General features: G+C 36.8%; 2 protein-coding genes across 2 annotated transcripts; both read right to left on the bottom strand.

Annotated features, from left to right (window-relative positions):
* Positions 1-2,806: 2,806 nt before the first annotated feature.
* LOC111472958 (NDR1/HIN1-like protein 1) lies at positions 2,807-3,684 on the bottom strand. Its single transcript, XM_023118551.1, has 4 exons — positions 3,524-3,684; positions 3,314-3,456; positions 3,023-3,246; positions 2,807-2,955 (listed from the first exon to the last, which is right to left on the bottom strand). The coding sequence occupies exons 1-4, from the start codon at positions 3,544-3,546 to the stop codon at positions 2,944-2,946; spliced, it is 402 nt and encodes a 133-aa protein (XP_022974319.1). The 5' UTR covers positions 3,547-3,684; the 3' UTR covers positions 2,807-2,943.
* Positions 3,685-6,423: 2,739 nt separating this feature from the next.
* Positions 6,424-7,580, bottom strand: LOC111472956 (homeobox protein KNOX3-like). The gene is made up of 3 exons (XM_023118550.1): positions 7,421-7,580; positions 7,239-7,355; positions 6,424-6,788 (listed from the first exon to the last, which is right to left on the bottom strand). Exons 1-3 carry the CDS (start codon positions 7,571-7,573, stop codon positions 6,612-6,614), a joined length of 447 nt encoding a protein of 148 aa, XP_022974318.1. The 5' UTR covers positions 7,574-7,580; the 3' UTR covers positions 6,424-6,611.
* Between the last annotated feature and the right edge of the window lie 5,269 nt (positions 7,581-12,849).

A 12,849-nucleotide genomic window follows, 5' to 3' on the forward strand; every position in this document is an offset into this window, starting at 1 on the left:
ATAATATAGTAATAATAAAATTCGATGTGAGTAACGGTTATATTCAAATTTATATTTGTAAAAATAATTTTATTTAGAAATGTAATAATAAGAAAAACTCCACCATGTGTTACTCTTCCAATATTATAAATGTCATACTTTGATATATTTTGATTTGTCCATCATTTTGATTTTGTTGCCACATCATCACGTCGGGTATGTTGTCTCGACTCTAATTTCTTCGTTTTAGCTCTGATTTGAGTAATTGAAAAGTTGTTGTAATCGTTATTCCCGACCTTATACTGTGGACAGTTCAAAAAACTGAAAATAGTTAATAATTAAAAGTAGGTTTGTTATCATCAAAACATCAATAATTAATTCATTGAAATTAATTAATGTGAGATCAAGGGCCAATAAGCCAACAGAAATGACATATTTGTGCTAATGAATTACTTCTTTGAACTAGAGGTAAGACAAAAAAAATGATTGAGATTTTCGTGTCACAAGAAGTATATGCAATAGGGAATTTTGAAATGGAAATTTTGAAGAGGAATAAAATGACAGGTTGTAACTCGATATCTAATAAATAATGAAATCTAGAGGAGAGTCTCTATTGTCTCACATGTACACGACCTTATATTTCTTACAATGTTGGAGTTGTGAGTGGTCGATATATATGCACTTAAAAGTGGTGAAGAGAATCTTGCAATATATTGGAGAGACGGAATCTTTTGAGTTATTCCACACTAAAACTGAATATTTAGTGCTAGAAGGATATCTCGAAAATGATTGGCGTGGCAATGTGGATGATCGAAAGAGTACATCAAGAATTGTGTTCTTTTTGGGGAACATGGTGTTTATGAGGCTTTTGAAGAAACAATTGTTCGTGATGCTCTCTACGTGCAAAGCTAAGATGCAAGGATATAGAATTATGAGTGGGACTTATTACATCCGTTTATATTTTCTTAGGCAGCTATCCTAAAAGTTAATTAGATATATATTTATTGTTTTCACACATTTGAGTATGGACCCACCAGTTAGTTCGCACACCTTCTAGGCCCCTTTTATGGTCGAGCGAGTATTCTCTGGAGCTTTTGATGTCGGACATCCGTTAGGTATAGTGACCGTCGCAATATTACGATTAACATAATGATATTTTTTCTACCTTGTAGTGTACGCGTTTGTACCAACATAAAAGAAGGGCATTCCCTGATGCATGAACACACAATGATGTATGTGGTCCCAACATTTTTATTCATTATCATGTAAGACAGCCCTTCCATTTTTCCTTCATATCATGTCATTTTTATCATAGCTTTCCATACATAAATCGGGGTTGTGCATCATGTCGAAACATCTTATTGCTTGTCATTCATATCATACATCTTATCATGTCAATGTGTCATATCACAAGTATATTGTGTCTTCCAACATATCATGTCATACCATGCACGTATCATATCATAAAGCATATCACAATATGCATGTATCGTATCAACAAACGTATCATATCATAACATATATCATATCATTCACGTATGATATCTCAAATATATCGTCAAACACATTGTTTCATAACATATATCATATCATTCACATATCATATCTCAAATATATCGTCAAACGCATCACATCATAACACGTGTCATAACATTTACATAACATATCATAGTTATATCATTTCATAACCATTTGACACATATCAAGCAGATGGCACATTCAGAACCACGGAGCACATGTTATCATACAACATCAATTTCTAACCATGTTGATACTTGGTTGGGCTAGGTTGAACCTACATTGACTCCTTGATGCTAACTTAAGGTTGCTCTGAAATTTAATTATCCGGATAAGTGCAACAATCATAAATTAGAACTAAGAATTCTCACTTAATTTTGCATAAAATAATTTAAACTAAGCTACATGCATAAATAATGAGTCTTCATTCATACTAATCTTAAACATTAAAAACTAATTTAAAATAGGTTAAAAACAAGTCATACTAATCTTAAACACTTTTGAGAGTTGAAACTAGAAGGAAAGAGTCGAGGGTATCAGACCCAAGCTGGCCTTAAATTTCCAGGACTGTATTCGAACGAGAACGGTTCAAGTGAGATGCAACTTAAACGAGTTCAATTGATACATGGACATATTAAAAAAATAAAAAAGAAGGCCAAATGTATCTTAGAGTGGGATTAGATTCAATTGGTAGTAGAATAAGTATTTAATATTTGATACAAGTAGGGTGTGAGAGGATGTTAAAAAAAGCGTAGAGATTTCAAATCAATTTAAGAGGTGAAGACATCTGCCTTCCAAAAGATAAAAGAAAAGAATTGTGCTCCCGTCGTTCTCCCACAGCTACCATTCCTCTAAGTCACAGAATCCCCTTAGAGAATCGTGATTTGGAGCCTAAACTAATGGCGTTTGGGGATTTCCATATTTGAGTATATTATATGTCGGGAGAGAGATGGTTAGAAACAGCGGAGAGTGGAAGCAAAGAGAAGAGTCCAAAGCACACATTGGTAGACCCCAACTCAAGTACTCTTAGACTGCGTGGGAGCATATCTGCGGTGGTTGGGATTGTCCAACATCTTGCTCACCTCACCCTCTCGCCTCCTCCTTGTCTCTCCCTCCTACATCCAACACGCAAATGTAAGGATGCTTCACACCAAAATGGTAACCCACAACCACCTCAATTCTTGCACCACCAACCCATGCCCCTTCCATTACACCTCAACACCATCTATTAACCAAATCTTCTTCATACTACATACAATTGTATATATGTATATTGGCCTTTATATTTCTCCATACGAAGCCCATGTTGAAAGCCCCATTTCCTAACATTCAACAATGAAAGAGCCACAAATTTATTCTGCTCCTCACATCTATATATGTTATTAAATCGAACCAAGTAATAAAACAACATTTAGAAACATCCATTATGAGTAATAACCACATGGCCTAAATATCAACCTGGCAAGCGGGGAAACCAAGCAACGGAACTTGACCCACCACCCCACTTTTGAGACCCAATATCAACCTGGCAAGCGGGGAAACCAAGCAACGGAACTTGACCCACCACCCCACTTTTGAGACCCACCAACACGTCACATTTCACAATTACCGCATAACGCCCAGTCTTGACTGGCCCAGCTTTCCATCTTAGTCTCCCCAACAACACAACTCTCAACCCCACAACTCCAATCGCTTCATCCGTGACCAACCCATTTCCCACCTCCAACGGCACTGCCACCGCCCCACCTCCTAGTACAGGGGACATCGCCACTGTGCTCCGCTTTTCCCTCCAACGGCACTGCCACCGCCCCACCTCCTAGTACAGGGGACATCGCCACTGTGCTCCGCTTTTCGTGGAACAGGGGAGGCAGCATCACCTGCGGCGTTATCTGCTGGTTCCTATACGACACGAACGCAGTGAGTCTGTCATAATAGATCCCAACTCGCCTGTTGGGGTTCCTTGTAAGGATTGTAAATTGCAGCAGTGAGTCTGTCATAATAGATCCCAACTCGCCTGTTGGGGTTCCTTGTAAGGATTGTAAATTGCATCCTTGTGGACAGCAGTGGCAGAGATGAGATGTTGAGCTCGTATATTGCGGCTCCAACCACCCTGAATTGAGGGTGAGTGGGGCGGTACACAAGCCAGAGAGTGAGAGCCACCACGCCAATTATGAGGAGGAAGATGGATATGCATGCGGCGGTACACAAGCCAGAGAGTGAGAGCCACCACGCCAATTATGAGGAGGAAGATGGATATGCATGCGAAAACAGAGCGCCGAGTGGTTTTTGGGTAGCATGGTCTTGCTCCCTTCTTTTCTTCTTTCAAATCCTTCGGATTTTGGACGTGTTCTTGCGCTTCATCTCTTTCTGCCATGCTTGGATTAAGATGCAAAATCCTTCGGATTTTGGACGTGTTCTTGCGCTTCATCTCTTTCTGCCATGCTTGGATTAAGATGCAAAGAAGTTTAAAGATAAATAGAAAGGGGAAAGAGGGAAAGTTAAGTGTAGGAATAAGAATCAATGCTTTAATTGTGACAATAAGGATCGATTCTTTTGTGAGAAAAGTTAAGTGTAGGAATAAGAATCAATGCTTTAATTGTGACAATAAGGATCGATTCTTTTGTGAGACAATGGGAGAAAGTGGAACAGGGGAAAGATTTGGGGACAGAATCCAGGAAATTATATGGATAAATGTAAAATTAATTTGAAATATTTGTGCATGATAAAGTGTAAGGTGGCTGTGTTGCTTTGTTTACATGTTTTGGGTTTTGGAGCCTCTGGGTTGTGTTGGATTGTTGAAGGTGGCTGTGTTGCTTTGTTTACATGTTTTGGGTTTTGGAGCCTCTGGGTTGTGTTGGATTGTTGTGTAAATTTCTTACGTTTACATGGGAGCTTAGTCTGATCCCACGTGCCGTTGCTGCTTAACACGTGTTTCTCTTCAATGTCTTCACCAAAACTCTTCCTCTTCCTCCCTTGAACCCAACGGTATAGGCCTTTATTGGGCAAGTTTGGTTCTAATTGTTGTCTGAGTGTGTAGGGACTCATTTGAGCCAAAGGGGTCGAGTATAACTCTCTAATTTGACCAAAAACTAATGACTTAGGCTCTTGGTTTTCAGAGGATCTCAACTCAAATGGTTGGTACCAAAAGGTAGCCCTCACATCCCATTTTATGGCCCAATGCTCCATCGCCATTGAAAGCTTCAAGGACGAAGCATGGCCTGAAAATTAAAGGTCGGTAGCCCATCTCCTTCAATTTCAAATGTTGGATGAAGGTGTAGCGGTGCCTAATAGGCCATATCTAAATTTGGAGTGACATGGATGATTTGATCCTCTCAAATTGAGAGAAATATCCAATGAGGGCATATTTGCTTGAGACTTGGAATTTTTTAGTTATCTTTCAAATTTTCAAGGTTTTTGGGTGCCTAGGTACGACAAGAAGAACAACCAAGTTGAGCCCAAAATTTATGTACCCATTTGATATCTTCGAGCTAATTGGGCTTGTAGTATGCATATGACATTGCCACCTAACCTTGCTGTCATGCGTGTCATGCATAATGTATTTCATGTTTCAATTCTAAACAAGTACAATTTGGATCATTCACATGAGAGAAGATTTGACCTATGGAAAAAAGCCCATAACAATACTCTCACGGGAGGAGGTTGAGAACTAAGTAACAAAGTCATTGCCTTGTCAAGGTCCTATAGAGGAATTATCTGACCAAGAATGCAGCCTCGAAAGCTGCCTACATCTCGCTACTAGACTAAATATTTCATCATAGTGTTTGGATCTTGACACTAGTTCCAAGCTGCCTACATCTCGCTACTAGACTAAATATTTCATCATAGTGTTTGGATCTTGACACTAGTTCCCAAGTTTGATTTCCAACCTGTGTTCAGGTGATTGCGTCACTTCATTCTCTAAGGGCCACCCCACCCTGCTTCCATTGCACTACTTTGATCGTCAATTATGTGGTTTGAACATCCTGAATCAATGATCCAGCTCATTATTGCCATGAGAGCTATTGAACATCCTAAATCAATGATCCAACTCATTATTGCCATGAGAGCTAGATGTGGAAGATAATTCTAGTCGCAATCCGTGGATAATGACGTGGAAGATCAGAGTTGTAGCCATAGAGCATATTAAGAATCTACTCTCATAACCATGTTAGGAATCACGACTCTTTAGGCTTCTCAAAAGGCTTCATACCAATGAAGATGTATTCCTTTACTTAAACTCGGATCATTCTCTAAATTAGCCAATGTGAGGCTTACTCCCAACCATCTCAATAGAAAGTTCGTAGGGAGAGAGAATTTGAGAATGAGAAAAGTCGGTAACATAATGAAGGGTAAAACTGTAATTTTATTTTTTTTAACCAAATTGTAATATTTTTATTAAATTATATAAGAATTTGAAGGTATTGTAAAAGGGGAAAAAAATGTTAAAATAAGGAGAAGAATTTATTAATAAACTTAATTTCAGAAAATAACAAAATCAAGAATTTTCATTGAAGCTCTTTCAAGAAAGCTCAAAGAAGGGGTGGATACAATAGCTTACCCAACAACGAGAATAACTAGAACCACAATTTGAAGAAATATCTAGACCCAAAATGTACTTCTCACTAAAATCACTTAATTCACAATAATAACCTAAATAATTTAAATAGAGTTTTACTCGGTCCGACCGTTTATTTAAGAATTGCATCGATAGGCGCTCTTTTTGACGTATTTAAAAATAAAAACAGATATAATATTCTTAAAATATAGTTAAGTTGTAAATCTATTTTATAGTTGGCCAAAGGTCGGACAAAAAACTACCAACTCAACCGTTATGGCTTGAATTAGATATAAACACTCGGTTAAACTACCATAATAGACGTGAATAATTTTGCATGAATTATAGTTATATAGATCAATATTATTATCCCCAAGCATTAATATGGTCTAGATACGCAGCCAAATTACCCTACTTAATGTCAAAAACAGATGCTGCTGATCATATTACAGCCATTCTTACATATCCCTGTTAGAGACCTCGGTCCATACTCCACAAGTAGGTAGGGTGGGTTAGGGAACAACTCATGTCCGTTATGTACTCTACTTCCTAATTGCCTTCACTTTGTGTCGCTAGTAGCAGCAGAAGATGAGGCGGCGGTGGGTTTCTTGGCTGCTGCACCCGTCGCCGTTAGCTCCCTTAATTGCGAGTTCATGCTGTTTATGAATGCCATCGATTTTAACTGAGATTCCTCCATTGCTTCTTTCAGCTTGCTCAATGCATAGCAATAGCTTTCCTGTACACATGACTCCTTCAGTTTCAACGCACCCTATAATTTCCTTCCCATTCCTAAACTCCACATCACAATCAAACTAAAACCAAACCCTACTCTCGTGATATTATCTACTTTTAGCCTAAGCTCTCATGACTCTGTTTTGAGTTTTTCCAAAATACTTCGTACCAACGGAAACGTATTACTTACTTATAAACCCATGATCATTCTCTAAATCCCTCGCAACAACAATCCTCGACTTTTGAAATAAAACTTAGGACCCATGACTTAACAATTCTTCTCTTAAAAATGCTCCACGATTAGTAACTTTCCCTAAAAAGGTTTGACGACTAATAAATTATGCAAAGATTAAGTCATGTGTCAACCACGCATATGACTTGTAACATCCAATGATTCAAACGTGATGCTTATTATAAAGTTCGAATTCCGAATGATATGGAGTTAATAGCATACCATGAAGCGATCTAGCTCCGATTGGTTAAGCGTATTCAAGCATCTGATCTCGTTTTCTCGGTGTTCCATCAAATCCATAGCTAAATAACCTCGGTCCAATTCACCAATTCCTCCAACCTGAACGCACAACGTATAACAAATGACTACTAAGTTTTATCATGAATACAAATAGCTAAACTCACCTTCAAACAGTTGAGATGAGTCTGAAGTAAGAGGCCATATAAGGGGTGGCTAGAAATTCTCCTACGCAGCATTTCTCCTCCGTCCACGCCATCGTCTTCTTCCTCCTGTTTTAGTTGGAGTGGTTGGTCTGTAGAATGGTTCCCAGAGTCCATTTGAGGTTCGTAAAGTAGCCGAAAGTAGAAAGAAAGGTGATTAAAGCATTAGAAGGGAGTTGCATATTTATTTGGGAGATGCCCAAAATAAGTGACCCATGCAAAAATGCATATATTTTAGAATGAACAGTGGGAGTCAGAGGAGGAGTAAATGGATGGCAGTGAGTGTGGGCTTTCTGTTCCCTATTCTCTTCCTTGATGCCTTTTTACACATCGTGAAAGTAACACTTCGAAGGGGTTTCTCGAATAATGGGTTTCATTGTTAGTACAAAAAATGATATACATCATCACAGGCCCCTTCTCTTCTTTCCCTCTTACCTCTTACCTCTTTTTTGTAGTTACTATTGGTTCCATCACTTTTGGTACCAAAAAACTCCAAATCCTTAACTGTTCATGATGTTGATGCCCTTTTATCAGCGCTTTAAAACCCATTTGAGGATGAGAATGTTTGGATTACTGTTGATGTACCCTCATAGAAATGACAGTTCGAGGCGTATATTGGATTACGTGCTTATTATATCTCTGGTGGGGTGGGGTGGGGTGGGGTGGGGGGCATATTTACTCTGTCCACTAGTTCAATGTATGTATTTGTGTATATATATTCAGTCACACTTTTGGCTTTATTATTTTATTTTATTTACTTACTCAGATTTATTCTACACAACCCAGAATTTATGTTCTTGAATTCAAATCTCCAAATTCATGAAATTACTTAAACTTTATCACGTGTACTTAACTCTCAGCCTTCAATCGACAACATCATCACCACACTCTTCTGTGCGACCTACTCTCCACTAGCTACTCCCCTCCCTCCACCGCCAGATCCAACCACTTTTAGCCTCTTTTTCTTCTTTTGGTATTTATGTCTTTTAATCCCTCTTCATTTTTAATAATAATTTTGATTATTTTATTTTAAATTTGATATTGTCACGGTGCATCTAATATGAGGTTGCTAATGTAATATATTCATAAAGTGGTTATCACAGATATGGCATGCCCAAATGTGCAAAACAAAAATCATTTAAAAAGATTTATTAAAAACACTTTCATGGAGAAAAAAAAAAAAAAAGCTAAAGTCCATCAGGGAGAAGAAAAGATTAAAAAACAAAATAGAGAGAAAAATGGTGGGAGGAAAGAAACTTAACCATTGAGGTAGTTCGATCATGCCACAATGAGTCATTTTCTGGCCACGGCTCTTTCAGGAAAGTTTCTCAAAAAGTTTGAAACTATTCCATCTAAATATTTGAATCGTCTCGAAACCGGAAAGATTGAGAGGTAAGGGTTTCAAGTTTTTAATTTGATTCAAAGAGATTTTTCTTGAAATAAGGTCATGTATGTTATTCTAAGGAGTATTTTGCACATCTTTGTGAACAAAACTAGAGTTGAATTGGATCAGAGTCCCGACGATGGTCAAGAATGGTAAGTTTAAGTGTTTTGAGCCTAATTTGAACATGTTTATTTCTCTCTACAATTAAGAATTTGAACGAAAATAATTTTTGCATAAAGCTAGATTAAAATTTTACAACTTTGATGAAGGAACCAAATTGTTTCTAGTTAGGTAGAAAAAGACACAAAAATCGAGAAGTAAATTGGTTGATCACGAATTATGCTCAAAACATGTGTTAGGAAGGAGAAGGGACACACGTTAGATGACGACGGGGACACATGTGAAGTGAAGGCGACAAACACATGGCAGACGGAATAAAGAGAAATTATTGAAGAAAACATAGTGTGCGGATCGAACTCGAGATCAGGGACTCAAAGGCACTAAAACAATCGTGGAGTCGAGGACACACATAATGTCCGTACTCGCACGTGTACCTTTGCATGGCCTACTCTTCTAGTGCGCGTCTAAGTGTGTAAAAGATGTCTCCCAACCCATTTTGACTCATGCTGGACTATTTTTGCTTCTATTTTGATATTAACCTTATTATGGCTTGAATTATAACCTACTAGATAAATTTAAAAAATTTGGAGCCCCTGTAGAAAATCTAGCTGGAGAAGACATGTGTCATCCATGCTAGCTGGAGAAGACATGTGTCATCCATGTAAGTAGACATTCAGACTTTTCTCAAGTAATACGTATAGGAATCGCTAGAGACATGCGAGCATATCTTGCTTTAAGTGGTTAGAATATGCATGATTAGGACCTCAGTAGAGTAAGTTGGATGACGATGCCATGTATGTTACCAAAGAAAAAAAAATTACTGAAATGCTCCTAGGATAAGAAATTAAGTTGCATGCCTATTTTAATGTTTTCTACTATTTAAGAAAGAAGGATAGGATGTTGCCATAATGTTAGGCTATGTTTTCCGTGCTTTAAATGATCCATAGGAATATCTCCCTAATAAAGTAGGCAAGAGAAAACCATGTTGAGATTAGAGTGGGAGAACTAAAGTGGTTTTCACTTTGACCTGTTTTCACTTTGATCTAGGTCAATACTTTACCCGTAGACCAAGCATTTAGGATTGTGAGAGGTCCAAACCTAAGTACACCTAGAGGATGGATTAGCTCGATAAGCTAGTTCTAAGAATCCTAGAAATTGCGAATATGAGATTTAAATTGCTTAGATGCCCCTAAGAATCTAGTGAACCTCCACGATACCCAAATAAATTTAAGAGAACTAACGAGACCTCTAGCAGTGTGAAATGGTATCAACTTGAATACTCACGACTGTGTCTAGAAGCGGGTAGAGAGTCATAAACTACCCTTTAGAGGAGACGAGGAACTATACAAATAATTGAGCTCATGGTAGTTGCCACTATTATGTGCAAAAACAGTTAGCGATCCTCTCAACAAGCTCACTATACTGTAAACCATCATTGAGAGGGGCGATGAACCATACGAGTAGACTCAATAACTGGGAGACACACAAGATGGCTCCCCTAGGTGTGACTGTATGATTTTTCATGTGAAAGAGTCACCAATTAACTTTACACAAATGTGTTGAGACCGATGTCATACTTTCCTATGAGACCTCAACCTAGGATACCAGATGTTCCTTGTTGTGGCTATGCAAACTTACTAAGTAGGAGAACAAAAAGCAAGTTCACCTAAGATGAGATTCTCCATCCAAGAGATATGCAACACTAGGATCTGATGAAGAGAACCATTTGGAACTTTAAGACCTTTTGAGAAACTTAGATATCTATAGAACTATATCCGAACTTCTTCGAGACTAGAGAAAAGTTTATGGTACCTTACTAAGATAAGAGTACAATAAGAGCCTAGAAATAGGCCTGAGTACTTTTGAGTACTTTTTACACTCACACCTTACTCCTTTTTTTAGGAGTTCGTAGGTTGCCCGTCGAGGTGACGGATTGTTGAAAAGCTATGTCGTCACAATGGGGATCATCCTAGGGTGTCGTCCCATCTTTACATTTTGATTTTTTTGTATTTTATTTGTAATGGTAATTCGAACCCATTTTTCATTTTTAATAAATTTAAATAACACTAGCTTGAATAGATTCAAAACCTTGAAAATTGAGTCGTGACAAATGTGGGTGAAATAACGAGGTTGAAACTACGAGAATTATGAAACAATAAAACAACAAGAATTTTAGAAGAATGGAATCACCATGATCTCTAACGACTACAACTAAAATGCAAAATATGTCTCTTCCCTATCTTCATTTTCATGGTATCCACAACAATGATATCATCTTTTATGAGTGTCTTACCCATGACTTGGAAAAATAAATAGCCAACCTGGTGTCAAAAAACTTTGTTAATACTCCACTGTTGGTATCAAAAAACTTTGTTAATACACCACGATGGTGTCAAAAATTGTTATCACATACAATTGCGGCAGGACTATCTTTTCTTAAAAAGAATTTTTGGATTCCACTTTTTAGTCGGAGTCAAAGCATTTTTGAATGAGTAGTACTTTTTTACCCACAGTCCACGCACGTGCATTGAAAACTGTTTTGATTTTATTAAAAAAATAAAATAAAACAATAAATATAAGAGTAATAACTCTAACTTGGTAGAAACCACAGCTTGCAAACCTCTATTCCAACAACGCTAGCGTTCTTCCAAATGCCACAACATCTTTCTTGTTATGAGTTGAATACAAGACTAAAGCTTGTGGGAGCCTTTATTAAAAATCTCGAATGAACCGAAGAAAGAGAGTTGCAAAAGAATTCTCTATAACAGAAGGTGGGAGATGAGTAACATATTTGAATATTTTAGATATCTTATTCAAATGTTATAAAAAAAATCTCATAAAGTTCAAATATCAAACCTCATAACCTGCATCATTAACCTCATTTACAAATGTCTCATAACCTAATTTTTAACCTCATAACCCACGAACTGACCCGAATTTTTAATTTTTAAAAAATTTAACCGAACATAAATAAAAAAAAAATATAACCCAACCCAATCCGGGAGTTGTTCCATTACTAGAGTTTGCGAGGAGAGAACAATGTTTTGTCTATAAAACCACATATACACAAATTAAGTGTATCTACATAAATTAACAGACTTGTATTGTTTTGGAGGGAAGATTTGGAGAGTTAGAACCCTAATTTTGATTTGCTCATTATTTTGAGAGGTGGAAGAGACTATTGGAAGATTCCTTTGAACTCTCACAACTTCTTTCTTAAAATACCCTTCACTCCAACCAGTAATTCCTTCCTTCCGTAAAAACAAATAGAAACAAAAATGGCCTCCAAATTCACATGGAAGAGTTTGTCGCAATAGGTTAGTTAGATCCTCTTTTTCTTTTATCTTGTTTTGTTCTTAATTTCGTTGCAATCATTTAAAGTTTAGTTACAAAATTAAATACCAAGAAATAAAAATAATAAGAATCTATTAAAATTGGTAAAAAAAGAAAGAAGTGTTAAAGCTTATTTTAAATGGTTTGTATGACAATAATATTATAACAAACAATATTTATATTGAAAGAATATTGACGTATTTTTTTAATTTTATTTTTACTATCAAACACAATTTAAAAACAATGAGAACATGAAATTCGATTTTTTACTGAGACAATCAAGTTTATATTCAAAATAGGTGAAAAATAGAGTAAACGAATTTGAAAGATGAAAGCAAGCAAATTTGGAGCTAGATAGAACTTTGGCTAAGGCCAACCAAATGATTTTACTATTGACTCGGTTGGATAACTTGTCTTATGTATAACGACAAGTGCTCAATGGTCCTTACACGTGTCATTTATGTTTTATGTTATATGATGATGTGATGATGTTATATATAACGTGATGACATCAAGTGATGATGTGTACATGATGTTTAATATGATGATGTGATGA

The sequence above is a fragment of the Cucurbita maxima genome, unplaced genomic scaffold (genome assembly GCF_002738345.1).
Source record: "Cucurbita maxima cultivar Rimu unplaced genomic scaffold, Cmax_1.0 Cma_Scf00094, whole genome shotgun sequence".
NCBI classification, from domain to species: domain Eukaryota; kingdom Viridiplantae; phylum Streptophyta; class Magnoliopsida; order Cucurbitales; family Cucurbitaceae; genus Cucurbita; species Cucurbita maxima.

What these genes read in the sequence shown, in the direction of transcription:
- LOC111472956 (XM_023118550.1), bottom strand. Translation starts at nt 7,573, where the DNA reads ATGGACTCTGGGAACCATTCTACAGACCAACCACTCCAACTAAAACAG. An exon ending in CTCATCTCAACTGTTTGAAG is followed by an intron (nt 7,356 to 7,420) that starts GTGAGTTTAGCT and finishes TTGTGCGTTCAG; the next exon opens with GTTGGAGGAATTGGTGAATT. An exon ending in CGGAGCTAGATCGCTTCATG is followed by an intron (nt 6,789 to 7,238) that starts GTATGCTATTAA and finishes TCATGTGTACAG; the next exon opens with GAAAGCTATTGCTATGCATT.
- LOC111472958 (XM_023118551.1), bottom strand. Translation starts at nt 3,546, where the DNA reads ATGCAATTTACAATCCTTACAAG. An exon ending in CAATTTACAATCCTTACAAG is followed by an intron (nt 3,457 to 3,523) that starts GAACCCCAACAG and finishes AATCCTTACAAG; the next exon opens with GAACCCCAACAGGCGAGTTG. An exon ending in GGCGATGTCCCCTGTACTAG is followed by an intron (nt 3,247 to 3,313) that starts GAGGTGGGGCGG and finishes CCCCTGTACTAG; the next exon opens with GAGGTGGGGCGGTGGCAGTG.